Consider the following 27,425-nt stretch of genomic DNA (forward strand, 5'->3'; position numbering starts at 1 on the left):
AACAAACTAGGCCTCTCACAAGTTCTATCATGCCTCTTCCCCTGGTTTCACCTCCTTCTACCATCATCATCAACACCCTTTTCTTCTTCTCACTCTTATTCCCAATTTATGCATCTAGTGATGCTGAAGGGTACACAGCATGTGAGCCATTTAGCTGTGGGAAAATCAACAATATTAGCTACCCATTTTGGGGTAAGGACCAGCCAGGGTACTGTGGGCATCCAAAGTTCAAGCTTGATTGCCAACAAGACAACGTGACAATTGACATCATGTCACAGACATTCCAAGTCATTGACATGAATCAAACATCTAAGGTTTTGAAGATTGCAAGGTTGGATTTATTGGCTGACCCTTGTACTAATGATTATGTGAATGTGAAGTTGGATCCTGATTTCTTTAACTACACTTCTAATGATGATGCGTACACTTTGGATGATCTATTACTTACATCCATATATTTATCCGATCAACATGGTGATTCTTTGTCAAAATAAGAGACATTCGAACAACAATACCAATGACAACAAATTTATTTGTCATTCCTAAATAACACAAACTTTTTATGCATAACCTCTTCTCTCGATGTTCAACATTAATGTAGTTCTATACCTACATCTATACCCTCTTGCCTACATTCATAATAATTTTCATCTTTTTAACTTTGCCACAGTGACGCTTTCTATACTCTATGTGTAACCTCATACAACTATGGAATCAAAGACGTGAATTATGAATCACGGCAATCAAAAGTACTTTATAATCATCCCATTCAGTTTTGGTTGCAAAATTTCACATGATATTAATCCTGTTAGGATTTCAAGTATTTAACATCTCACGTTTAATAGAAATGAATAACATGAATTATATATGAAAAAAGTTCACAGGTTAGAGTTAGAAGTGTGAGAAGAAAAAACTCATATATTGAGAATAAATCATTAAATTCTTATTTTTAATGTGATAAATTATTGAAATAACCATTGACTTTAAAAGGGAAAAAAACAAAAAAAAAAAACAGAAGTAACCAAGAGAGTTTCTTCCCTAATTCTTTGAATTAGGAAGAGGTGGGGAGTAAAGAAAGTAAGAGGAAAGAAGGAGGTAGTTACGTGGGAGGAGTGTGTGTGTGTGTGCGTGTCAATAGGTTTGATTTATGAGAGAGGGTTGGGAGGGAAGTGAGAAGAAGTGTGTGTGAGAATGGACGATAAGCATAGTCACCTTCTTGCCTTCGCACTCACCGTCTCTTGCTTCTTCTCCATCGCTTTGCCACACTCCCATTCTCAACCATCGCCTTGTGCTGAGCAGTCATACCGGTGCAACATAAGCGTGTCCGCCATCTTCGATCCTCCCTGGGAACAGATTCCAGCCTCTCAATGTAACGGCGCCGACACATCATCCCTGCTCAGCTGCCATGTTTTTTATGATAATGTTCCAATTGAATCTCAAAATTTCACAGTGAAGGATATCAACAACACCGCTCACACCATGAAAGTCATGCTAACACCCCCTGTAACCGATGTCTGTTCTCCTCACTTTTTGAACTTCGATTACCAGACCTTCAACAACGCTCTGCTCCAGTATAACGCGTCAGTGCATGACATCACCATATTTGTTAATTGTCATGGAATCTCAAATTTCCCTTCAAAGCGCAACTTTACGTGCGATGATTTTCTGTATTATTTTGAGGAGGGGACGGAAGAGGAGATGCTCAACAGGTACCCACAGCTTGAGGTTTGCAAGGGACGTTTGTTCGTGGCTGCTGCCGCTCCTCTGGATCGTTATGATGATAGTGATGACGGAGCTAGAGTTCTGGAACAAGCTCTCAATCATGCGTTTCAGGTCAACTATGGTATTATTCCTGATGGTTGCACAAGATGCAGCCAAAGTGAGGGAACTTGCTGGGCATATGATCATGATGAACATGTAGTTTCATGCAAGTATTGCCCAAATGAATACTGTTCTCCCAAAAGAAGTAAGTCTTCTATCCTCGCCCTTTAATCTACTGTTATCATTTAACAACCACACATTTTTTATTCAACAATGAAGTTTGTTTTTCAAGTGTTTTAACCCCACCAACTCCGGAAGAAATTTCTGTGCTATATTGCAACTTAATATTAAAATTTATAAGTGTTTGTTTATGAAATTATAGATATATAATTTTCTGTCTTAGGATAAATCATATATCTTTTTGCAAGTCACTTTAGTTATAACCTTTGTTTTTCTAATGCATCTGCCTCTACCAGTAATCATTAAGAAGATGATTTTATTTATTTATTATTAGTAAGAGGCTTAATTACGATTTACTCTCGATGAATTTAGAAACTTTCTCTCTGATAAATTTGTATTATTTATTGAGTCTTTAAATATTTTTATTTTTTAATTCTTTTATGGAATTCCCACGATTATCTTGCACTCTCGTCTTCTCAAATATCGTGATATAACATTTTGTAATAAAAAATCGTGATGACAAGATTCTTCTTAAATATTCAATGTATTCGACTGAAATTGTTTTTAAATTTAATTAAAATAACAAAATTATAAAATTAAAAATACAAAATACAAAAATAAAAAATATGTAACTATAAAATTATGAAATAAAAATTATAAAAATAAAAAAAAATTCATAATTAAGAAATTATAAAATATTCAAATATAAATGTTTACAATTATAAAACTATAAAATTATAAAATTATAAAATTTTGAAGTTATAAAATTCTCGAATTGTAAATTTTTATTTTTTTAAGTTTATAATTTTATATTTCATAATTTTGTAGCTATATATTCAATATTTTTATAATTTAATTTATAATTTTAATTAAATTTAAAAATAATTTTTTGTTAAATACAGTAAATATTTGAAAAAAAATATAAACATCACAGTATCTTAATAAAATACAATATTGCAACACATTCAAGAAAGGTGACGATGCAAGATAACACTCACATCATAGACGTAAGGAAAATATTTAACTGTCAAGGACTCAATTAAAAAATTTTAAAATATTAAGGACTCAGTAAATTACAAACAATTATTAATGACTTAATTAAAAAATTTTTAAATTTATCGAGAAGATTCAAAACATAATTAAGTCAAAATATAATTAAGTCTATTATTAATATATTTTAAAATAAAAGTTGAAATTTATCTAAATAGGAAAATATATGACTTGTAAACTAAATATTATCACACAAGTCATTATGATTATATTTGTGATTTTAATTTTCGAGTAGGGAAAGGAAAATTTAATCCCCTAAATTTTAACATTTTCTATAAATTCAGACCTCAAAATCCGTTTATTATTATTAATACTATTATTACTATTATTACAACAATTATTACTTTTTAACTCAATTTTCAAAATATTATTAACAAAAAAATTTACTTAGTCTTAAAAGATAATTACAACACAATTAAAAATGTAGGTGTTTGTTAAAAAAAATTAAGAATTAATTGAAACAAAATTAAAATTCAGAATATATACATTTATATACGGGATAAAGTTTTAGATTATATTTTATGATATTTTTATCTACAAAGAAACTAAATTTCAAAAACTTAAATGTTTTTTTTCCTTCTCTGAATAAGCTCTGGTTTCTCGGCTTATTTATTTATTTTTCTACAAAATCAGTGCTGAAACGACATCATCCACTTATTCTGGTTTTCTCCCTCAGCCATAAAAACATTACTTGATTTTAATATATTTCTCTTTACAATTTACATATTCTTCGTATATTTTTAGCATACACATATTTACTCAAAAGTAACTGGGAGGTTTTGGGTACTTGCTCTTGTTGACCAGTCTTTCAAGTTGACTGCACATTATTCCAAGTCTTTGCTGTGTTTTTCTGTCTTGGTCCCTACAATTACTATTAGGTGGTTGTTGTGTCTTCTTTCACTTGACCGAGTCAACAAGAAAATGTTCAATTACTAAGTGCAGTGAAAACATATAAAAGATAATCAATTACGTTAAAAGTTATATAATCTGAATGATTTGATAAAAATAATTTAAGAATCGGGTTGAATATATTTTGGTGTTATAATTTTCGGTAAAAGTTAGAATTAATTTTTTTTTTCAAAATTTTTTGTCTAATTTAATCTTAAATTTTAAAAATGCATGAATTTAATATTTTTAACTATTTTTTTTAAATTTATTTAATATTTCAAACACATCTCATTTTTTATCAATAAATAAATAAATATATTAATAATAAACTTGGAGTGCTTTAACTCTTTTGACAAAAAAAAACTAGTTCATGAACAACAAATCCAAAGAATTTAGTATATAGCTTTAGCTACCAAGATCATGTTCATCTTCTTATAAATTTTAACAAAGAGCTTTATATAGCTTTATGTATTATTCTATACATACAGATAAAGTCAATAGATGAAGGTATTCCTTTACTCATTCATGTTCTATTTAACCTTCTAGCACAACATATCAACCTATCACGAGTTACATACACTCCTCTTGCATATTAAACATGCATGTAGAGAGGTAGTAGGTCCAATGAATTCCCTGGTAAACTTGTCCCTACACCTACTCATGATAGTTTGTTAGTTAACATTGAAGTGAAAATGTGTCAAATGATATAAACAATTTAAATATTATGATGAAACGCGTTTGAAACATCAAATAAATTTAACAAAATTTGATTAAAATGAGTAAATTCACGCATTTCTAAAATAGGAAACTAAATTTGGCCAAAATTTTGAAAAAGACTAATTTCAATTTTCACTTAAAGTTAAGAGAGCAAAAACATATTTAATCCAAAAAAAATGACAAAGAAGTATGTCTCATCGTTAAAACATACACATATACATATATTACTCCACCTTCTTTCTCCTCCTCAGGAAAATAATTCATCAATTATCACTTTTCGATTTTTTGGTCCTCAATTTTATTTGAACTTTTTTAAAAAAAAAATAGTTATTGGTTTTCCCAATTTTGTCCTTTAGATTTTTAAAGACATCCAATTTGGTCCTTTAGTTCTTTAAAAACATTCAATTTGGTCATTTTGGCTACTCATTGGTCTTTTAATTTTCAACCAACCATATGCTATTTCTCTTCTCCATCCACCAAGATCTTAGGTTCTTTCTTCTTAGACCACCATTCATGGTCAAGCAAAAGCCAACGAGTAGTCAAATTGAAAAAAAAATACTAGTGCAATTTTGGCTTTCTAACTCGGTTTTTATGCCTCAATTACAGAGGAAACGAAACATATAGGAAACAAAACATATAAACATGCAGTGACAATTTTGAAATTTACACAACTCGGTTATCCTAATAACTAAAACAGAAACCTCCATTCTGTCTCGATTGACAAAGATCCGAAGCCTAATACCGGTCAAAATTTTCAAAATTCCTCCTATTTTGAAGTTTTCAATTTGAATGAAAAAGGTTATGCCTTGGTTCTCGAGGACCTGAGGCATAAATTGGTTATTTGCTTCGATTTTATGTGAACTCGAGGCAGATAAGTTGGTTTAATCACAAAAAAATTATCTTTTTTTAATTTTTTTCTGCACTAAATGGCCTCAATTAGAGATGTCAACGGGGCATGTAGGGTGTAGGTAATAGCTTCACCATACCCTACCCGCTGGATAAATATACGCCCCGTACCCGTACCTATATTCGTCGAGTATTTGTTATGCGGGTACCCGCATAATTTTTTAATATTCACGGATATACACGGGTACCCGCGAGTATTTACAAAAAAATAAAAATAAATATTTAACAACATATTTTAATCATAAATTCAAATAAATACAGTACATAACATTCATAAATTTTAAACAAAGTCCAAATAACTCATTTAAATAGTGTTGAATGACAGTTTACAAAGAAATGATTTTTTTTAAAACTAATAGATAAAAAAATAATTCATTCAAAATCAATATGTTAATATTTTAATTACTTTTTTAATTTAAATTAGAGTATAGCGGGTACGGGTATCCCCGGGTACAGATTCTATGATACCCACCCCGTTAACATGCATATATTAAAAATACTCATACCCGTTACCTGCGAGTATCCCTTTCCTACCCGTTATAGGTTTTATCTGTGGATACCCGCTGATATGGATGTTTTTGACATCCCTAACCTCAATTGTGTTTCAACCAAGGCAAAATTGGGGTTTATGCCCCGATTTTACTTTTAACCGAGGCTAAATGGGGATTTATGCCCCAATTTTCAATTTAACCAAGGCAGAATGAGGTTTATGCATCGATTTTGAATTTAACCGAGGCAGAAGGGTTAGGTTAAAAAACTCCAAATCAGAAACATATTGCATTGTTCGTCTGCGAGACACTTCTTCGTTTTCTCTACACGTAACGACGAGACCACCACCACCACACCACGTTTTCCTTTCCGCCTCCACATCCACCCGTTGCGCCTCCACTGCCATTGCGTGATGATGAGAACCGCAGTTGTGCCACCACATTTGTCCGTGCATTGTGTGGTATATTTTGCATTTTTGTTTTTCTATTTGAATCCTTTTTTTTGCATATTTTTGTCCATTTTTTGTTACATTTTTGTTGTAGTGTACTAAGGTGATGATTGGTTTGTACATGTTCTTGTATGTTATCGAATTGTCCTACAAGGTATGATATTATTCTTCTTATTCTTGTTGGGATATGCTATGTCTTCAAGATTGGAATGTCCTTACCAAGTTTATAATTCACCACGGGGAGCGGGTACTTGCAATTATTCTGACACTCAAGTCAGTGATAGAGAAGTGTGACACTTTTAGTCATAACAAAGAGATCAAGATGTCTTTTGCCTAAGACTTAACTACCTTTTTATACTGACCTTTCATTAATTACCTTTAAAAGCGTTAGTGTTTATATTCCTTTATAAATGACAATAAATAGTATCTTGTAACAACTGCAATGTTAAGTGAGTTAATTGTCAATTAATGCATTGTTTGCCAAGTCCTTCCTCCACCCAATCTGGTTGGGACACACTCAACCTCGCAAGTAACGTCCCATATGACCGAGAACTACTCGGCCCTATAAGCCCCCTAGGCCTTAAATGAGCAGTTCAGCTTTACAAAGCATGCTAAGGACATGGTTGAACACTACTCAACCCTATAAACATTCCAAGCCTCTAGTAATCAACATGGTCAAGCACTACTCGGCCTTATGAGCACTACTTGCCCTTGTAAGCCTTCCAAGCTTCCAATAAATAACATGATCGAGTATTATTTGGCCTTATAAGCCTTCTAAGCTTCCAATAAGTAACATGGTTGAGTACTATTCAGCCTTATAAGTCTTTTGGGCTTCCAATAAGCAACATGACCAAGCATTATTCGGCCTTATACTATATCATACATATTCTTTAATTTTCAACTTAAATTTAAGATTATGATGATTTGTGAGTTGTTAGTGTTGTTAATTAGTTTTGGGATTGGTGTTTTATTCTCTTATGTATGTAATTGGTTTGAATTTGCTTTGCTTTAGTTCGTAAAGATTTGGCCGATGGAGATTATATTTTGATAGAAATTGGGTTTGTAATTTTTTACAGATATTTTCATTCTTGAACTTTGCTTGCTTTTCCAAATTATGCATGAAAGGTCATCCTTTTTTATCTCGCTTGGATATGACTCAAGCCTTAAATCAAAGCCAAATGATCAAAATAATTGCAGTCAAAACTCTTTCCTGCACAGATGAAAGGACCAAATTTAATATTTTTAAAAATTTAAAAAACTAAATTGAAAAAATCAATAATTAGATTTTTTTTAAATTCAAATGAAATTAGAGAACCAAATTAAGAATTAAACAAAAGATTTAAGATGTAGTATAACAATGAGAAAATTAAATACTACGGTAGAAAAATAGTTTAGATTGGACCCCAAATGCTTCTTTCCTCTGTCATAAATTTTAAGATCGTACAAGTGAAGTAGAAAGATATTATAACCTCTTCTAGAAGGTAAGTGGTTGTAAAAGTAGATCAAATGTTTTCTTTTTATCTAAATAATATTTCAACAAAATTTTTACCAACATTAGAAATCTGATGAATTCTTCTCTTCTCATCTACTTTTGCAGGAAATTGGGATCAAAAGAGGAAACTCATTATTTTAGGTAATATATCTAAATTTCTTATTATGATTTCCCATTCACTAGTTCCTTGAAGATTAGAGAATGAAAAAATTCCTCATAAGTAAATGTTCATTAATGTCTCTATAATGTATCTGCTAACAGGTGTTACAGGTTCAGCATTTGCAGCAATGTTGATATTAATTTCAATTTTGTGTGTAAGATACAAGTCACCAACCTGGCAAGCAAAATTTGGCTTGACTTCAAAAAGTAATCAAAATATTGAAACATTCCTTAAAAGTCATGGCCCTTTAGCTCTGGAAAGGTATAAACTATCAGATGTCAAGAAAATGACCAACAACTTCAAAGAGAAGTTGGGACAAGGTGGTTTCGGTGCGGTGTACAAAGGAAAGTTATCCAATGGTAGAATTGTGGCTGTAAAGATGCTGAGTGTATCCAAAACAAATGGTGAAGAATTTATGAATGAGGTTGCTAGCATTAGTAGAACTTCTCATGTTAACGTCGTCTCTCTTCTTGGATTCTGTTTGAGAGGTCGCAAGAGAGTTCTTGTATATGAATTTATGTCCAATGGTTCCCTTGACAAATTCATTTACCAAACAAGAGATGAAACACTTTCAGCCTTGAGTTGGGATGTCATATATAAAATTGCAAGGGACATAGCTCGAGGGTTAGAATACTTGCATAAGGGATGCAACACTCGAATTTTTCACTTTGACATAAAACCACATAACATTCTTTTGGATGAGAACTTCTGCGCAAAGATATCTGATTTTGGGTTGGCAAAACTGTGTCCTAGGAATGAAAGTATTGTTTCCTTGTCTGATGTTAGAGGAACAATTGGGTATGTAGCTCCGGAGATGTGGAGTAGAAATCTTGGAAGAGTTTCGCATAAGTCTGATGTTTATAGTTATGGAATGGTGCTGCTAGAAATGGTGGGAGGAAGGAAGAACATCAATGGTGAAGCAAGTAATACAAGTGAGATATACTTCCCACACTGGGCTTACAATAAGCTTGAGATGGACAATGATTTGAGACCAGATATGGAGATGTCAACAGAAGAAAATGAGATTGCAAAGAGGTTGGCAATGGTGGGTTTATGGTGCACTCAAAGGTTTCCTAATGATAGACCTACAATGAGCAGAGTGATTGATATGTTGGAAGGCAACATGGATTCGATTCAAATCCCACCCAAACCTGTGCTTTCTTCTCCTACTAGATCGCTGCCACAATATTCTATTTCCTGAAATTAAGTACACTATAATTGCTATATTTTCCAACTTATACTTTAAAATGAATCACTTTGTATATTTGTTGGCTCTTTTCCATCATCTAGAAAAACAAGCAGAATCTCATGTGACTGTTACAACAGGGTGTGAAAACTAGCCACCGATTGATTGAATAAACTCTTCCGTGTGTATCATTTACCTTTCATGATGTGTCATATTATTGAAATTGAAACAGTCATTGTTGACATAGATTTAAGTATTTATTTTCAGAAATTATGATTTATGATATAGAATTGTAGTTAATATAATTATGATGGCCTGAAACAAAGTCAATTGTTGCTGACTTTTGTAACCCATTAAATTTTTCCATTCAACAAATTCATACATTTTCATTTTTATTGAGGACATGTATATGTGTATTTTAACTTTTGCTGGTATCTGATACTATGTGCAGACACATAAAGGATTATATCATGTCTTTTAGAAAAAAAGATTCTATCACAGTAATTGACCAACCAAACATCAATACAACATTATCTACCCTATAACATGTTTACCAATGCTTCTACTGCATCTGCTAACAAGTTTTACAGGTGCAACAGTTGCAGGATTGTTTGGAAAGGAGACTTAAGGTTGACTACAAAGAGTAACAAAGGAAAACTATCTGAAAATAGTCATCTGGTTGTTAAGACATTGAATATATCCATAAAAACGGTGAAGAGGTTATGAATGAAGCTGGCAAGCTCTTACAGAACTTGTCATATTCGGGTTCTGTTTGTCATTTATGAATTCATGCCAATGATTCCTTTACTCTAAACCAGAAACTTACAAACAATAACTTTTGTAAATTTTTTATCTTATATCCTCACCTCATTCATATTCATTCGATATGAAACTCTTGATTTTATACTTGAATTTCTCATGAAAACTAGATAATATTTTTTCTTGGATGATAATCTTTGTACCAAAATATCAGATTTTGGAGTAGTCAAACTATGTCCAAGAAATGAAAACCTTTTTTCTGTCAGATGGTAGAGAAACAATGGCTCCACAAGTGTTGAATAGACTTTTATTTACTTATTTCAGTGGCTATTCTCTGATTACCACTGTAGGTTTTATCTTAATATCTCGAATAAACCCTTTTAATATTGACTTCTGTAAACTAGATTAATGAGGTGAAACTTTCATTTTATGATTTTGCTTCACATTTACACTATTTAATATCTTTTATTTCAAAATTGAAGAGTGAGAGTTTTCAAAGTTTGGTTCCATATCCTCAACACAATCATTTATTTTAATAGCCATCAATGTAGTTAGGAACTTCACAGTTAGTTTGACTTATAAAGATTCGATTGTTGTTTCGTGCTTCATCTTTTTCATCACTAACAAACTAAGCCTCTCACAAGTTCTATTATGCCTCCTTCTACCATCATCATCATCACCACCCTTTTCTTCTTATCACTCTTCTTCCCAACATATGCATCTAGTGATGCTGCAAGGTCTCCAGCACCAACACCTACACTAATACCCTTTTTCCCTCACTATTATTTAAAACTGTCTCCACCAGACTCTCCACATGCTCCCAGTATGTTTTCTTTCTTCTCTTCTTTTCATTGAGTACTCCTACTATAATCTTATTCTTTAGGATGCTGAAAAATCATATCTTCATAAATACCACAAACAAACAAGTGAAAAATCATTTTCTAGTTAGCAGCATTCCTTCCTCCCAAATCCACCATAACCTTATCATCTTCATAGCAGTAGCTAGTTGTTTAATGCAGTATATTTGTAGTTCCACTTAAATAACGTTTTAGAACCCAAATAAATACAGGTCTAGTGTTTAAACGAAGATAAAGCAGGTGTTGCTTTAAAGATTTGATCAATAGTGAACAGTACAAATTCAAGGTGGCAATTATAATTGTAAATTTATAATGAAAATAACTGTTTTTGTAATTCAAATTTGTTATACAAATTTACTGAATAATCTCTGGGAGGTTTGGATGAGAAAAACGTTGTTGACCTGATAAGTTTGAGAAAAGCAAGAGTTGCTGACTGCATAATTTTCCAAGTCATTCTGAGATGGTTCCTTTTTCACACCTTCACTTCCTTTCTCCAGCTTTGACCATGTCAATAACCAAACTAACATCATCCCTCAACTTTTCTCTGCAACTCTTTATTGCTTTCTTTTTGTGCTAACAGATTAAAAGAAATCACGTCACATTAATCATTCTACTTTCAATATATGTCATTATTCTTTGTATAATATATCCCTTTAACTACTCCCCTTCTACTTTTCCTCGATGTTGTAGGTAAATCAAGTTATTTGAGGAAACTCATCATAGGTAATAATCAAATTTCCTTTCATACCTATTGTTCGTTATGCTTCATACGCACACACTCTCACACACATATACCAATCTTAAAAATCTAGGGGTTTCGAAAAAGCTTTTGTGAAAGCTTTGGAAAAAATAAATATGTTTTCCATTTTCCCAGTTAAAGTTGATGAATATGCTACTTTATATAAGATTTTGATAATGAATTAAGCCTTACATCTTGTTTGGAAAATAACGTTTGAAATTAACAAATACAAAATTAACTATTGTTTTTTTTTTTCTTCTCATCATATCTAAATAGTTGAGTTTCCCAATATTGGAAATTAGTTTCATTTTTCTAATTCTTATTTCCTTGGGTTTTACTTTTTATACTCGTTTTAAACTAGTAAGTATTAATTTCTGAAAGGGAGTTTAAATGTTTCCTAATTTTCCTAAGTCTTCTAATATATATATCTATTAACAGCTCTTACCGGAGTAACAATGGGAGTATTCGTGGTATGCCTCATAATAGGCTGTAGAAAATATATGTCATCAACAGGAAAGTTAAAATTTCAAATGACTAATGAGCAAGATATTGAAGTATTTTTAGAAGATCATGGAACTCTAGCACAAAAGAAATACAGATTTTCAGAAGTCAAGAAGATGACCAACAACTTCACAGTTAAACTGGGTGAAGGTGGGTTTGGTGTTGTATACAAAGGAGAGTTATGCAATGGTTACCATGTGGCTGTAAAAATATTAAGGGCATCGAAAGGAAATGGCAAAGACTTTATGAATGAGGTTGCCAGCATCAGTAGAACTTCTCATGTTAATATTGTCCAACTTATTGGATTCTGTTTGGAAGGAAAGAAGAAAGCCCTTATTTATGAATTCATGCCTAATGGTTCCCTTGACAAGTTTATCAGTTCTAAGGGACTAGAAAGCACTCCATCCTTGAGTTGGGATAATCTGTTGAAAATTGCAAAAGGGATAGCCAGAGGACTAGAATACTTGCACAAGGGATGCAACACTAGAATTTTACACTTTGACATAAAACCACATAACATTCTTTTGGATGAGAACTTTTGTCCCAAGATATCAGATTTTGGGCTTGCAAAACTTTGTCCTGGGAAAGAGAGCATTATTTCCGTTTCAGATGCTAGAGGAACAATAGGATATGTAGCTCCAGAAGTGTGCAACAAGCATTTTGGTGGAGTTTCACAAAAATCTGATGTGTATAGTTATGGAATGATGCTTCTAGAAATAGTGGGAGTGAGGAAGAATGTTAATGGAGAAGCCACTCAAACAAGTGAATACTTCCCAGATTGGATATACCGGAAGCTTGAGCAAGAGCAAGAATTGAGAAGTGATGGTGTGATAGGCACAGAAGAAAAAGAGATAGAAAGGAGAATGATTGCAGTTAGTTTGTGGTGCATTCAAACGTTTCCGAAGGATAGACCTACTATGAGTACAGTAATAGATATGTTAGAAGGCAATGCGGATTCTCAAGAAATTCCCCCAAAACCTGTTCTTTCTTCTCCCATACCTGCATTGGTGGCAGAATGGACCACTAGTTCCTTGCAGTCCGAGTAGATCTTAAAAGTTATTTTTTTCAAAAGATCACTCAACATAATTATGTTGTTGTACAATGTCTCAAATCAACATTTAGTATTGGAATCAACTAGAATATTAATTTCATCTTCATATGTATCAGAATGTTTATAAATTAGCATGAAATTTTGAATTTATATATATTCAGTGCGGTCAGGGAACACCTGCAACTGGACCAAACCACTCTTGCCCCATTCTCTGATTTTCCATGTCCACCTCACGAACTTACCAATCTACACTTCCTATTTATTTTTTCAGGATTTTGTCAGACAGTGTTTGTCTAGATAAATGAAATCTGAAGCTTCATAGCAGTTGCTAGTTGGTTAATGCAGTATATTTCTAATTCCACTTAAATAATGTTTTGGAAACTACTTTCATTGTGTCGTAGACGTGGAGGACCCAAAAAATACAGGTCTAGTGTTTAAATAAAGATAAAGCAGGTGTTGCTTTAATGATATGGATCAACAGTAAACAGTACAAATTCAAAGTGGCTGTTATAATTATAATAAAAATAACTATTAATAATTCAAATTTGTAACACAGATTTAGTGAATAATTGTAAATTATTCTCTGGGAGGTTTGGATGAGAATTACGTTGTTAACCTGATGATGAGTTTGAGAAAAACAAGAGTTGCTGACTCCACATTTTTCAAAGTCAAGCTGAGATTGCTCCTTCTTCGCACCTTCATTTTCCTACAACTGCTCTTCAGTAGGTGTGAAAATGTTTGTTCTTGGTCAATGACCTATACATGTTCGGTTGGTTCTTAAGTGGATATTTACCAAAGTCCCACATTGAATAATATAAAGAAGAGAAGAGTAGCAGAAAAATACTATAAAAGTAAAGAGTTGGTTTTCGAGTTGTCACCACAACTCAATAGGTCTCTTGGGTGTATGGAGGACTTGGGTAGTTGTGTGTCATGGGAAGATTTACAATTTTTGCCAGAAAAATTGCACTAGGAATAGGGATGGCAACGGGGCGGGTACGGGTATCATGATCCCATCCCCATCCCCATAATAAAAATTCATCCCCAAACCCAACGGGTATACAACTTTTGACCCATCCCCACCGGGTAACGGGTATTTTCTTATACCCATACCCATACCCATTTTTTTATTGTTCCATATATCAATTAAATATTTTTTATAAAAAAAATTTAAAAATCACACCAACGGAATCATGATACTATCAAAATATTTAATATTAAAATAACATACTCTTTTTGATTTTCATGATGTCAAATATTAAGAAAAATATTATAATAGTATAAATCTCAAATTAAAGTATCAAATAACAACTAAATAAAATTCAAATAATTATATAAAAGCTAAAAAATTACACATTACTAAAATTTTATAATAACCAAAATATTTATTAATTTTACAAATGATCAGTGGTTTCATTTGCATTCGATCCACCTACACATAGAAAAAAAATGAAAAATTAGATATGATATAATAATTGAAATTGAAAATTTTAATTACTAGAATATAATGTACCTTCTTCATCAGATTCATTTTCACTCATGAGAACATCTTTTCCTTTTAATTTTTTAACACCTACAAACACCAAATGTAGAATATTAGATGAGAATTCACAAAAAATACTAACAAAAAATATTAATAAATTTGAGTAACTTACCTAGATGGTTTGAGTTCCATATCCAACTTCTTGTACACATCAAAGCCTCTATAGTAATATGATGAAGTCGACTACGGTGAGAAGTTAATATCTGACCACCAGTACTAAAAGCAGATTCAGAAGCTACAGTTGTTATTGGAATAGCTAAAACATCCCTTGCAATTGCTTGAAGGGTTGGAAACTTTAACCCATTTGTTTTCCACCATGATAGGATATCAAATTCTTGTGTAACCGGCAAATTATCTTCTTCCAAGTAATAATCCAACTCTGTTTTCATAACTGTAGTTCTAGATTTTTTCTTTTTTGCCATAAACTCTAAAAATTCATTCGCATCATTATCAACATCCTTTCCCAACTCCAATGATGTAGCTCTATAAGAAGAAGTTTCATTCTTTTTTGATTGATATTCCAAAACCAAATCATAGCACATTTGACGAATCCTACTAAGTTTCAGATCAAAATCATTACCATACAATTTATAAAAATAATATTCTAACATGTCCATCTTGTACCTTGGATCTAAAACTGAAGCAATTGCCAATATATCATGAATAACACTCCAGTAACTTTCAAATTTCTTTAACATTTGTATTGCCATATTTTGAATGGTTATCTCAGGAGATTTAACCCAATCATTTATTGCAATCTTGATCTCACAAATCTTTGGGAAAAAGATGTTGGCAGTTGGGTATTTGGAGCCAGAAATGATTTCTGTGATGTCATTAAATAATTTTAGCCTTCGACAAACATCCTTTGCAAATTCCCACTGCATATCAGTTGGCAAAGAAGTGTATTGAGCTTCACGTTGCTTTAACCTAAAAAACACATCCTTATAACATATGGCAATATCAAGCATCTTGTAAGTAGAATTCCATCTAGTTGGGCAATCCAAACTTAACTTTTTAGTGAAAGAAATTCGCAATTGTCTAGCTGTTTCCTCAAATTTTTCCATTCTTTTAGGAGTTGCTGTCCAATATGCTACACTTTCTCGAATTTTTTCCACCCCTTCTTTTAGGACGGCTAACCCTTCTTTCACAATCAAATTAAGGATATGTGCTGAACAATGCATATGAAGCAAAGACCCTTTCTTAATGAGTGTGTCCAACTTCAACTTATCCTTAATTTTTTCAATCATGCTATCATTTGTGCTTTGTTCCATTCTTTGTTTCTCCACCAAGCAGTTTCTTGCAATAGTTACATTTAGCTTTGTATTTTTCATCAACTTTTATCTTTTCAAAGTGTTCCCACACAACACTTTTCAATTTCCCTTTCTCAGGCTCTACTTGTGTTGTTGAATGTATTTCATCATGAACTTCTGAAGGTGTTTGCGTAGATGGATTCAATGGAGATTGACTGTCATTATTGGAACTTTGAAAGGGAGTTGGTTGTTGTGAACACTGTGGTGGACTTGGTACCTGCAAATCTTGATCTCCTGTGCTCATTTTCTCTAGAAACTAACATACGTAACAAAAAAAAATCAAACAAAGTAAAAAGGTTAATTTCTTTTTTAACAAAATATAAAAGGAAAACCAATAATCAAGTTTAAAAATATTTCAAATATTTTTTATACTATTAAAAATTTATATTATACCACTTAAACGAAATAGCACAAATAACAAAATTAAATTAATAATAATTCAAATTTAAACATAGATTCTTCATCTTTTGATCTTGAATTAAATTAAGGATTTATGCAATTGAGCACTTAAAATTGAGAATTAAACATTATCATGAAACAAAAAATAAATAATAAATAAAATTATCATAAAGGAGTAAAGATAATTAAATGTGTGACCCAAATTTGAGAATATCCATTTGAACATAACATAACGGAAAAAAAATGTATAATTAAGATTATGATAAAAGGAAAAGTACCTTGAAGATCTGCTTAAACCTTAAAGAACAAGCCAAACAAGTAAAAGAGAGTAAAAAAGTGTATAACCAAAGTAACAAAAAGAAGAGCTACAAAATAAGAGTCAAACATTTTCATGAAAATAAATAAATAAATAAAGATAATCAAATATGTAACCTAAAAATTATTTCATAGAATGAAATTGAGGAACACCTATTTGAACATAACCATGTACAGAGAGTAAAAATTATGTAATAAGAAGAAGAAAAATTACCTTCAAAATTAAATCTTGAAAAACAAACCAGACAATTGAGAGAGTAAACAAAGTGTATAACAAAAAACAAAGAGAATGAGAAATATGTTATATATATATATATATATATATATATATATATATATATTATATTATATTATATTATATTATATATTATATTACTATGTATATATATATATTATATGTGTGGATATCTTATGTTTATATATATATATAATTATTTATATATATATTATATTATATTATATATTATATTATTATTATTATTATTATTATTATTATTATTATTATGTATATATATTATATGTGTGGATATCTTATGTTTATATATATATATATATATATATATATATATATATATATTTTTATAGATATATATTTATTTTAAGTATATATTATATTATATTATATAATAATATAAATATAATAATATATATTATATTATTATGTATATATATTATATGTATATGCGTAGATATTTTATGCTTTTTTATATATATATATATATATATATATATATATATTTCTTTTAAATTTTTATAAATTTGTAATGTTATAAATTTGTTTATAAAAGATCTCACTAGTTAAATGATTAATTTTTTTTATACGTATATATTATATTATTATGTATATATATTATATTATATTATATTATATTATATTATATTATATTATATTATATTACATGTATATGTGTAAATATATATATATATATATATATATATATATATATATATATATAAAAGTATATTTTATTTATATGTATATATACTATATTATATTATATTATATTATATTATATTATATTTTATGTGTAAATATATTATTTATTTATATATATTTTTTAGATTATTTAATAAATTATAAATAGTTTAGTAATTTAAGCGGGGACGGGTATTTGGGCGGGTATATATATATCCCCATCCTCATCCCCATCCCCAATTGAAAATTTCGGGTATTACCCATACCCATATCCATGCCCAGTCAAAGCGGGGATTCCCCGTCAAAACGGGGACGGGTTCGGGTGATACCCACGGGCACGAGTTTATTTGCCATCTCTAACTAGGAAGGTTTTGCAATTTTGGTCCACAAAAAATTATGGTCCACAAAAAATTACACTATGAAGGGTTTGCAGTTTTGGTCACAAAAAATTGCACTATGAAGGGTTTGCAATTTTACTTTGATAATACTTCTTGTTGTATTGTGGATGTAGGTCATGAGGTGCCAAACCACGTTAAATTTCTTGTGTACTTTTATTTATTTATTTTTCTGCTCTTATTTATGGGTGCTTGATGAGATTATTTTTTAGTGCATGATTTGCCGACATGTTCCTTTTGTCATTCGAGACATCGATCGAGGAATGACTTCTTAACGTAAAGTTTCCATCTTCAAAAAGAACCATGTCCTTTCACATGTGAATAAAAAAGAATTACAATGGCAGGAGGATTTCCAAAAGTCTCATTTACCATGTTTTTGTAACGTGTTAAATGAGTGTAAAAATGTGTCATATAATGGAGGCGAAAAGAATAATGCTTCTATAGCTTTGATTTATGTGAGAATGGATGAAAAGCATGATCACGTCCACAGCACGCCCCTTGTGTTTGCACTCACCTCCTGCTGGTTGCTGCTGTGCATCGTTTTGGCACACTCTCAACCATCACCGCCACCGCCTTGCGCTGAGCAGTCATACGAGTGCACCGAAAACGTGTCCACCATCTTGGATCCTTTCTGGGGACAGAATCCACCCTCTCAATGTAACGGCGGCGATGCATCATCTCACCTCATCTGCTATGGTGTCTATGAATCTAAAAATGTCACAGTGAAGGATATCAACCACACCACTCATACCATGAAAGTGATGCTAAGACCCCCTGTCAACCATGTCTGTTCTCCTGACCTTTTCGGCAGTTACGACAACTTCAACAACACTCTGTTCCTGTATAACGCGCCACTGCATAAAATCATCATATTCGAACATTGTCCTAGAATCCCAGATTTCCCTTCAAAGCGCAACTTTACGTGCGGGGATGTTCTGTATTATTTTAAGGAGGGACACAAGGAAAATGAATTGATGGTCAAATACCCAATGCTTGAATATTGCAAGGGACGTTTGAACGTGGCTACTGCCGCTCCTCTGGATGGTTATGATGATAGTGATGACGGAGCTGGAGTTCTGGAACAAGCTCTCAATCATGCTTTTGAGGTCTCCTATGGTGTTCTTCCTGGTTGCAGAAGATGCAGCAAAAGTGACGGTAGTTGCTGGACATATGATTACAATGCACAAGTAATTTCATGCAAATACTATTGCCCAAATCAACACTGCTCTCCTCCCAAAAGTACTAGTAAGTCTTTTATCCTCTTTTTTCCATTTTCCCTCATTTCCTCTCACATCTCACAAATCATTGCCACAAAATCCCCAAAAGCTTGTGCTTTGGCATTGTTGGTAGTATATCAATTGTTCTTACTCTGGTTCATGCACCCAAAGACTCGTGTTTGAAAATAATTTGAAAGAGTTTCTTCTAATTAATCTTTAATCCAACAAAAACGCGTTCAAAGACTTAACACAAGCTTATTTATAATTTATCTTCCACACAATCAAAAAATCAAGACATCAATTATGTAAAATCAATTGTACGAAAATTAAATAATGAATGGAGAGATGATGTTAAAAATGAATAAACAAATTTAGGAATTAAAAAAAAAAACAAATGAGGAGATTTGCATAACATGTTAGATGATCACTATATTCCCTTGTAGGGCAATCAAACTTTGAACCGTAAATACTCAAAATTTTAGAAAATCCAATTCTCCTCCTGAAACTTTATCCTTATTTTTTTCTTGAACCCTTTTTCCTTTATTCCTTCTCAACCTCTTATACAATGTCATCACTGATCTCTTAAAGTCTTTCTAGCCTTCATCTCTTTTGAATATTCACGTCAATCGGTACCAGGTTGGCGTTTTACCGATGAAAAAAAAATTATTTCACATTATTTAACGACTATTTAATAATTTATATAAAAATAAAATAGTTTTAACAAAAATTAACTTTTATATATTTTTTTTAAAAGTAAATAATCATGAGAGATAATGTCAAAAGATAATAAAAAAAATCAAATTACCAGTCTCTTTTACCAAATTGGGTTACAGTGGCCTAACACCACAGTAAATGTATTTTCCTTCTTTTATGGTACGATACATACATGAACATAATTTTCTGCTTTCTTCTACGTTTGATATTTTTGAAGTATCAAAATTGCGAAGCAGACTTTGATTTCTCCACTTATTCTTGTTTTTCCTAATAATCACCCACTATTTTGGTTTCCCCCATAGTAGTCACAAAATATTAATCAATTTTAAAATATTAGTCTTTAGTGATTTTATAGCTTTTAGTCATAACATAACCAATATCATAATATCATGACTATATCTCTAAATTGTTACGTGTTCAAATGGAGCTATATACGTACGGTTGCATTCAGACATGAAAACAATATCAAGGTAGTCTGGGTTGCGGGTTGGTTCCAAGTCGAATCGATGTAGAATTGATTTTTTATAACAAAATTAATACGTGTTTAATTATCAAAATTAATTAAAAGTTAAAAAATTACGTTAAATGAAAATCAATTAATTCTTATTTTTATATTGGAGAGTTGATTTAATGGAATCAATTTTTCAACGCTGAATCAAACTGGATTGAACAACTACATTAATGTGCATTTCATAAATTGTTTTTCTAATTTGTTTTGTAGGGATTGAAGTTATGGTTCCAAAGGACAAAAATATTGATTTATATCATAATGTTTAAAAACTTCTAACTTAGAATTGATTGATTAATTAAATAATGTATTATTGCATGTATATGAAATTCATGAATGATTGATATATATGTATTGTTTATTTATTTATCTATCTACCTGCTGTGTCATGATGTCACCATTGCCAGGGATGATGCGGTTTTCCATTTGTGTTGATGCTCTTATTATATAACTACAAAAACTGAAATCTGCAATCTTCCATGGGAAAGTACTTTTACCTACTTTCCTTTGTGGACGTTCAACTTTTGACTAGTAATAACGTGGTATGGACAAGCCCACCATGAAACTACAAAAACACCTTCAACAAGTTCTCAAAACTGCTATTCACTTGTTTAGGAAAGCAAAGATAAGGTGTTCACCTACTTCCTTGTGTTTGTAAACGAGCCAATAACTGGTTATCTATTGCTTGAACTTTTGTTTTGTTTTCATCTATTTTTTCAAGCTTCAATCATAACCCATTATAAAATAGTAGCATGTTTTCGTGTAAGAATTTCCACAGTACACACCTACCAACGACTTTGAAGTTTCTTCTAAATGCCTGCCTTAGATTCCACATTATTACTCTTCTCTTCTCTCCTCTTCATTCTTTTCAAATCCCCATAACCAAATGATCCTTCCAATCTCCTTCCATTACCTTAAGCCTCAACTATGTTTTATTACCACAATCTTCTTTTTGGCTACCACTGTTCTATCTTCTAATCCAAAATTTAAGGCCTGCACACCAAAAAGTTGTGGAAATGGCCCATCCATTAGGTATCCTTTCTGGATTTCTTATGAACAGGAATCATTTTGCGGCTATCCCCACTTTGAGATCACTTGCATGGACGAAAATCCAATTCTCAGAACTCCTAGTTATGATTTTCTAGTGAAAGATATATCTTATTCTAACTCCTCTTTTACTGTGGCCAACATGGCTGCCTATGAGGACAATTGTCCTGTTCCCTTATATAATTACACCTTTCATCAAACTCCTTTTACCTACAGTTCAGAAAATTGGAATCTCTCTTTCTTCTACAACTGTACCACAGAACCCATAGATTACCCCACTTACAAAGTAGATTGTGCTTGAAATGCTTCACATTATTCTTTTGCGGTTTTTCATAGGGAGGCACTAGAGAACAAAAACTATTCCTTGAATGAGTGTCAGTTTATGGTTAATGCGCCATTTAGCATGAATGCTTCTGTTAATTTCACTGGCTCATTGAGAATGAATTACATTGAGATTTTGAAGATGGGGTTTCTTTTGAATTGGACTGCACCTGATTGCGAGTACTGTGAGAAAAGTGGTGGACGTTGTGGATTTGATGGCAATCAGTTTCTCTGTTTCTGCAAGGATAAGTCCTACTTAAAAAGTTGTGGTAGTGGTAATAATATATTTCGAAATACTCTGATCATTTTTTTGGCTGTTCATTCAGATCTCTGTGGCGCTTCTGCTCCTTTCATGTTTTATTTCCCCATTCCCTCTTTTGGGTGCAGACGCAATTTCAATTCTACAATGCCATTCCAAATAAGTATACCAGAAATTTCTGTGCTATATTGCAACCTAATATTCAATCATTCAATAAAGTAGTGTTTGTTTATGAAATTATGGATATATAATTTTCAATCTTAGGATAAATCATATATCTTCATGCAAGTGACTTTAGCTATAATTTTTAGTCAGCCTTTTTGTTCTCTTTTTTTCTTTTCATGCCTCTACCAGTAATCATTAAGAAGAGGGATTTTTTTCACTACTAATATATTTTAAAATAAACATTGAAACTTATCTAAGATAAGAAAAAAAAAAAAAAAACTGGGAGGTTTCAGTTAGTTGCTATCTTAACCATACTTGGAGGTTGACTGCACATTTTTCTAAGTCTTTGCTGTGTTTTTCTCTCTTGGTTCCTACAATTATTAGGTGGTTGTTTCTGCCTTGTTTCACTTGACCGATTCAACAAGAAAAATGTTTAATTATTAAGTGCAGTGAAAATATATATAATCTGAATGATTTGATAAAAAAAAGTTGACAAAGAAGAATGTCTCATCATCCTTAAAATTAGTTTTCCTTCTTTCCTCATTTAACAAAATTACATATATCACTCCATCTTCTTTCTCCTCTTCTGGAAAATAATTCATTAGTTATCACTTCTTGATTTTGTGTTATTTTCGTTTGCAAATATGCGTTTGTAATGTGTTTATAAATTGTCAAGTCAGGAATTGGTTCTGTTTAAGCACCAGATTTTAAAACAAGACTTGAAGATGATGCATCTCTTTGTATTAGAATTGTCATAATCAAAGTGTTTTGATTTGTCCTAGGAAAGTAAGACCTCAACTTGATAGAATGATTCCCTAGGATTTAGTTCTTTAGTTTGAACAGAAGTTTATAATCTAGAATAAGCATTCGAATACTGTAAAATGATTGTAAGTTTTAATGTTGAAATCCAAGATTTAGAATGTACTGTGACAATGAGAAAATTATGCACAAAGGTAGAAAAATCATTTAGATTGGACCCAAATGATTCTGTTCCTCTGTCATAAATTTTAAGATTGAACTGTAAAGTGAAGTAGAAAGATATTGTAATTCCTCTTCGAAAAGGTAAGTGAATATAAAGGTAGATCGAATGTTTTCTTTTTATCTGAACAAATATTTGAACAAAATTTTCACCAATATTAGGAATCTGATGAATTCTTTTTTCACATCTACTTTTGTAGGGAATCGGGACCAAAAGAGGATAATAATTATTTTAGGTAATAAATCTAAATTTCTTTTCATACTTTCCCATTCAATAGTTCCTTGAATATTTATGACAAATATATACTATTGTCTTGTGCTTTTCTCTTATCTCTTCACAATTATATAGTCATAATTATTGAAACAAAATATTTACGTGTATCTCTGGTGAATTTAAATTATTGCTTAATAGTTTCCATTAAATATTTATTATCGATCTCTAAGAAATTTTCATAGGGTTTGAATAATTAAAGTTTGTTTATATTTAAGTACACTAACCATAACTCTTTCTTTTTATATTTATATTTGAGATTAGAAGAAGAAGAATAGAAAATGAAAACATTTCTCATAAGTATATATGTTCACTGTTATCCCATTGTATGTGTTACATGTTCAACAATCGTAGAAGTGTTGATATTAATTTCAAGTCTCTGTGTAAGATAGAAGTTGTCATGGAATTGTTCGTTCCTTAGGACAAAACAAGATCACAAATCTGAAAAATCGAGTCAAGTCGGACAAAAAGTCGAAATGAATGAATTCTGAAGGTTGAGTTGAGCCTGCCTAAATTGAAGGACTAGGTGAAAGTCAAGTATAGCCTGTCGAGATTGAAGGTCGAGTCAAAATAGTTCGGATCGAAATGACTTTACCTTCGGGTCAAGTCTAGAAAGCACGGGCCAAAGGTCGAGTTGAACTTGTTCGGGCTAAAGGTGGAGTTGAGGATGCTCTAAGCCGAGTTGACTCTGGTTGAAGAATGAGCTAGGTCAGCCTTGGCCAAATGTTGTAGAGTTGGCCTTGGTCGAAAGTTAAGACGAGATGACTCTGAACCGAGACGGTGCGGATCGAAAGTCGAGCCTAGCCGCCTGTGTCACAGGTCAAGCCAAGTCAATCCGGGTCAAAGGTCGAGTCAAGTTAGCTCAGGCTAAGTTTGACCCAAGTCGGTCCTAGCCAAAGATTAAATAAAGTCGACCGGCGCTAAATGTCTAGTTGAATTGGCCAAGACGTAAGGTTTAAACCAATCTACCCACGAGCATAATCTATTCGAATCGGCTAAAGTCAAATCGATTGAGATTGTGTCGAGGTCGAATCAATTCAAATTGACCTAGGTCGAGTCCGTTGAGGTCAAGATAAGTTAACTAAGACTCAAAGGTAGAGTTGAGTTCACCGTAAAATATAAATTAAATTGTTTTATCCAAATAAGAAAATTGAAATGTAAAATATTTCTATTACTTCATCCAAACTAATTATTTAAGAAATTCTATTCAATTACAAATAATTCAATTATTAGGAATTTCGATTTATTGTTGAAATTTTTCGTCCAAGGTAAGTATTCTAATTCTTATTTCTTTAGGTTTTGTTTTTCATACTCATTTTAAACTAATTAACATTAATTTCTAGAAGGGAGTTCAAATGTTTCTTTACTCCTAATTCCTCTTATACATCTGTTTACAGGTCTTGCAAGTGCAGCAATGGGAATGTTTATGATATGCCTCATAATAAACTGTAGAAAATGTATGTCATCAATAAGAAAGGTAAAATTTCGGATGACTAATGAGAAAGATATTGAAGTATTTTTGAAAGATCATGGAACTCTTGGACAAAAGAAATACAAATTTTCAGAAGTCAAGAAAATGACCAACAACTTCACACTTAAACTGGGTGAAGGTGGGTTTGGTGTTGTGTACAAAGGAGAGTTATGCAATGGTTACCGTGTGGCTGTAAAGATATTAAGGGCATCCAAAGGAAATGGAAAAGACTTTATGAATGAGGTTGCCAGCATCAGTAGAACTTCTCATGTTAATATTGTCCAACTTATTGGATTCTGTTTGGAAGGAAAGAAGAAAGCCCTTATTTATGAATTCATGCCTAATGGTTCCCTCGACAAGTTTATCGGTAATAAGGGACTAGAAAGCACTCCATCTTTGAGTTGGGATAATCTGTTGCAAATTGCAAAAGGGATAGCCAGAGGATTAGAGTACTTGCACAAGGGATGCAACACTCGTATTTTACATTTTGACATAAAACCACACAACATTCTTTTAGACGAGAACTTTTGTCCCAAGATATCAGATTTTGGGCTTGCAAAACTTTGTCCTGGTAAAGAGAGCACTATTTCCGTTTCAGATGCCAGAGGAACAATAGGATATGTAGCTCCAGAAATATGCAACAAGCATTTCGGTGGAGTTTCACAAAAATCTGATGTGTATAGCTATGGAATGATGCTGCTAGAAATAGTGGGAGTGAGGAACAATGTTAATGGAGAAGCCACTCAAACAAGTGAATACTTCCCGGATTGGATATACCGGAAGCTTGAGCAAGAGAATGAATTGAGAAGTGATGGTGTGATAGGCACAGAAGAAAAAGAGATAGAAAGGAGAATGATTGCGGTTAGTTTGTGGTGCATTCAAACGTTTCCAAAGGATAGACCAACTATGAGTAAAGTAATAGATATGTTAGAAGGCAACATAAATTCTGAAGAAATACCCCCAAAACCTGTTCTTTCTTCTCCCACAACTACATTGGTGGCAGAATGGACCACTAGTTCTTTGCAGTCTGGGTAGTTTACCTCTTATTTTTTTTAAAATAATCACTGAACATAATTATTTTGTAGTTTTAATGTCTCAAATGAATGTTTAATATTACCGGTGCAGCATAAGCGTGTGCGCCATTTCTGTGAACAGATTCTACCGTCAATGTAACTGTGGCAACCCATCATACCTGCTCAGGTGACATGCTCCTTATGATAGTAATGTTCCAGTTGAATCTCACCCAAAAACCAAAACAGAGTGGAATAACATTTTGTAAAGAATTTAAAAGAGGTTTCCTTATTAAAAATTATGAGCATAAGAGTATTTTATATATATCTTCCTTCTCTTGTTTTCATTAATTACTCCTACTATAATCTTATTTTTTTGGACGGTGAGAATCATATCTTTATAAATACCAGAATTGAAAAATCACGTTAAGGATGCGAAAGGCCGCAGAGTTATAAACACCAGCTTCTTAATAAGCGTAAATAAAATCATATCTGAAAGGTGGAATCAAACAAGTTATTCATCCACTCTGGCTTAGGTAGGCAGGTAGAGTTTCACATTCTAGATTCGGAATGGAATTAATAATTTGGTTTGCTTGTTAGGAAGAGCAGTTTGGTCAGAATAGTTCCGTTTCATTTTTTTCCTTCATTCTGTTCACAATTTTTATTGTATAGGTCGAACTATTGAAGTCTGCGTTATTGAGACGCAGACCAATATTTTTGTGCTAATACACACTACTTTAAAAAGAAATTAAAAAGAAAAAAAAAATCGAAGTGGTGTAGTTAAGTACAACTTCAAAGAATTTATAAAGTGGAAAATGTAGAAAACATACTTCATATAGTGGAATATCTCCTTACAGTAATTTTTGCAAGGGACATATCTCGGGGGTTAGAATACTTGCATAAGGGATGCAACACTCGAATTTTTCACTTTGACATAAAACCACATAACATTCTTCTGGATGAGAACTTTTGTGCAAAGATATCTGATTTTGGGTTGACAAAACTGTGTCTTAGGAATGAAAGTATTGTTTCCTTGTCAGATGCTAGAGGAAAAATGGTGTATTGATGAAGGATTGACCCCAACCAAAGATGGAGGCACATGCTTAAGAAGACTAAGCATGTTTAGAAAGGAAGTTCATTAATCCTTCATCCCTTTCATTTGTGTTTGTTATTTTTGATTGCCTAAGTTGACTTAGTTGAATCAACTTTAGTTGACTTGTTGACCTTTGACTAGGTTTGACTTGTTGACTATAGTTTACTTGAATTAAGCCAACATGCTAATATATGTTTATTTGCTTTGTAGGTTAATTAGGAGTAAGAAAGCAATGCTAGGTGGCGCATGGTGATTGGGGAGCATAAATGATGTGGATGAGAGAGTAAAGCAAAGGCATAAAGCATAAAGTAG

At 32.0% G+C, this 27,425-nt stretch overlaps 3 protein-coding genes across 5 annotated transcripts; all 3 read left to right on the forward strand.

Annotated features, from left to right (window-relative positions):
- Positions 1-999: 999 nt before the first annotated feature.
- On the forward strand, positions 1,000-9,523 carry LOC114181923 (LEAF RUST 10 DISEASE-RESISTANCE LOCUS RECEPTOR-LIKE PROTEIN KINASE-like 2.4). Its single transcript, XM_028068599.1, has 3 exons — positions 1,000-1,966; positions 8,037-8,072; positions 8,193-9,523. The coding sequence occupies exons 1-3, from the start codon at positions 1,192-1,194 to the stop codon at positions 9,290-9,292; spliced, it is 1,911 nt and encodes a 636-aa protein (XP_027924400.1). The 5' UTR covers positions 1,000-1,191; the 3' UTR covers positions 9,293-9,523.
- Positions 9,524-10,670: 1,147 nt separating this feature from the next.
- Positions 10,671-13,235, forward strand: LOC114181927 (LEAF RUST 10 DISEASE-RESISTANCE LOCUS RECEPTOR-LIKE PROTEIN KINASE-like 2.5). Its single transcript, XM_028068604.1, has 3 exons — positions 10,671-10,859; positions 11,584-11,616; positions 12,071-13,235. Exons 1-3 carry the CDS (start codon positions 10,688-10,690, stop codon positions 13,177-13,179), a joined length of 1,314 nt encoding a protein of 437 aa, XP_027924405.1. The 5' UTR covers positions 10,671-10,687; the 3' UTR covers positions 13,180-13,235.
- A 7,748-nt stretch (positions 13,236-20,983) lies between these two features.
- On the forward strand, positions 20,984-27,152 carry LOC114181925 (LEAF RUST 10 DISEASE-RESISTANCE LOCUS RECEPTOR-LIKE PROTEIN KINASE-like 2.5). Of its 3 annotated transcripts, none has more exons than XM_028068603.1 (5): positions 20,984-21,128; positions 23,469-23,504; positions 24,937-26,041; positions 26,136-26,210; positions 27,061-27,152. In XM_028068603.1, the coding sequence occupies exons 3-5, from the start codon at positions 24,954-24,956 to the stop codon at positions 27,065-27,067; spliced, it is 1,170 nt and encodes a 389-aa protein (XP_027924404.1). In that variant the 5' UTR covers positions 20,984-21,128; positions 23,469-23,504; positions 24,937-24,953; the 3' UTR covers positions 27,068-27,152. The 3 variants fall into 3 exon arrangements, with proteins under 3 accessions (XP_027924404.1, XP_027924402.1, XP_027924403.1); XM_028068601.1 differs by lacking the exon at positions 20,984-21,128 and adding an exon at positions 21,141-22,288; XM_028068602.1 differs by lacking the exon at positions 20,984-21,128 and adding an exon at positions 21,143-22,141.
- Positions 27,153-27,425: the final 273 nt, after the last annotated feature.

Source organism: Vigna unguiculata, chromosome 4 (assembly GCF_004118075.2).
Source record: "Vigna unguiculata cultivar IT97K-499-35 chromosome 4, ASM411807v1, whole genome shotgun sequence".
NCBI classification, from domain to species: Eukaryota; Viridiplantae; Streptophyta; class Magnoliopsida; order Fabales; family Fabaceae; genus Vigna; species Vigna unguiculata.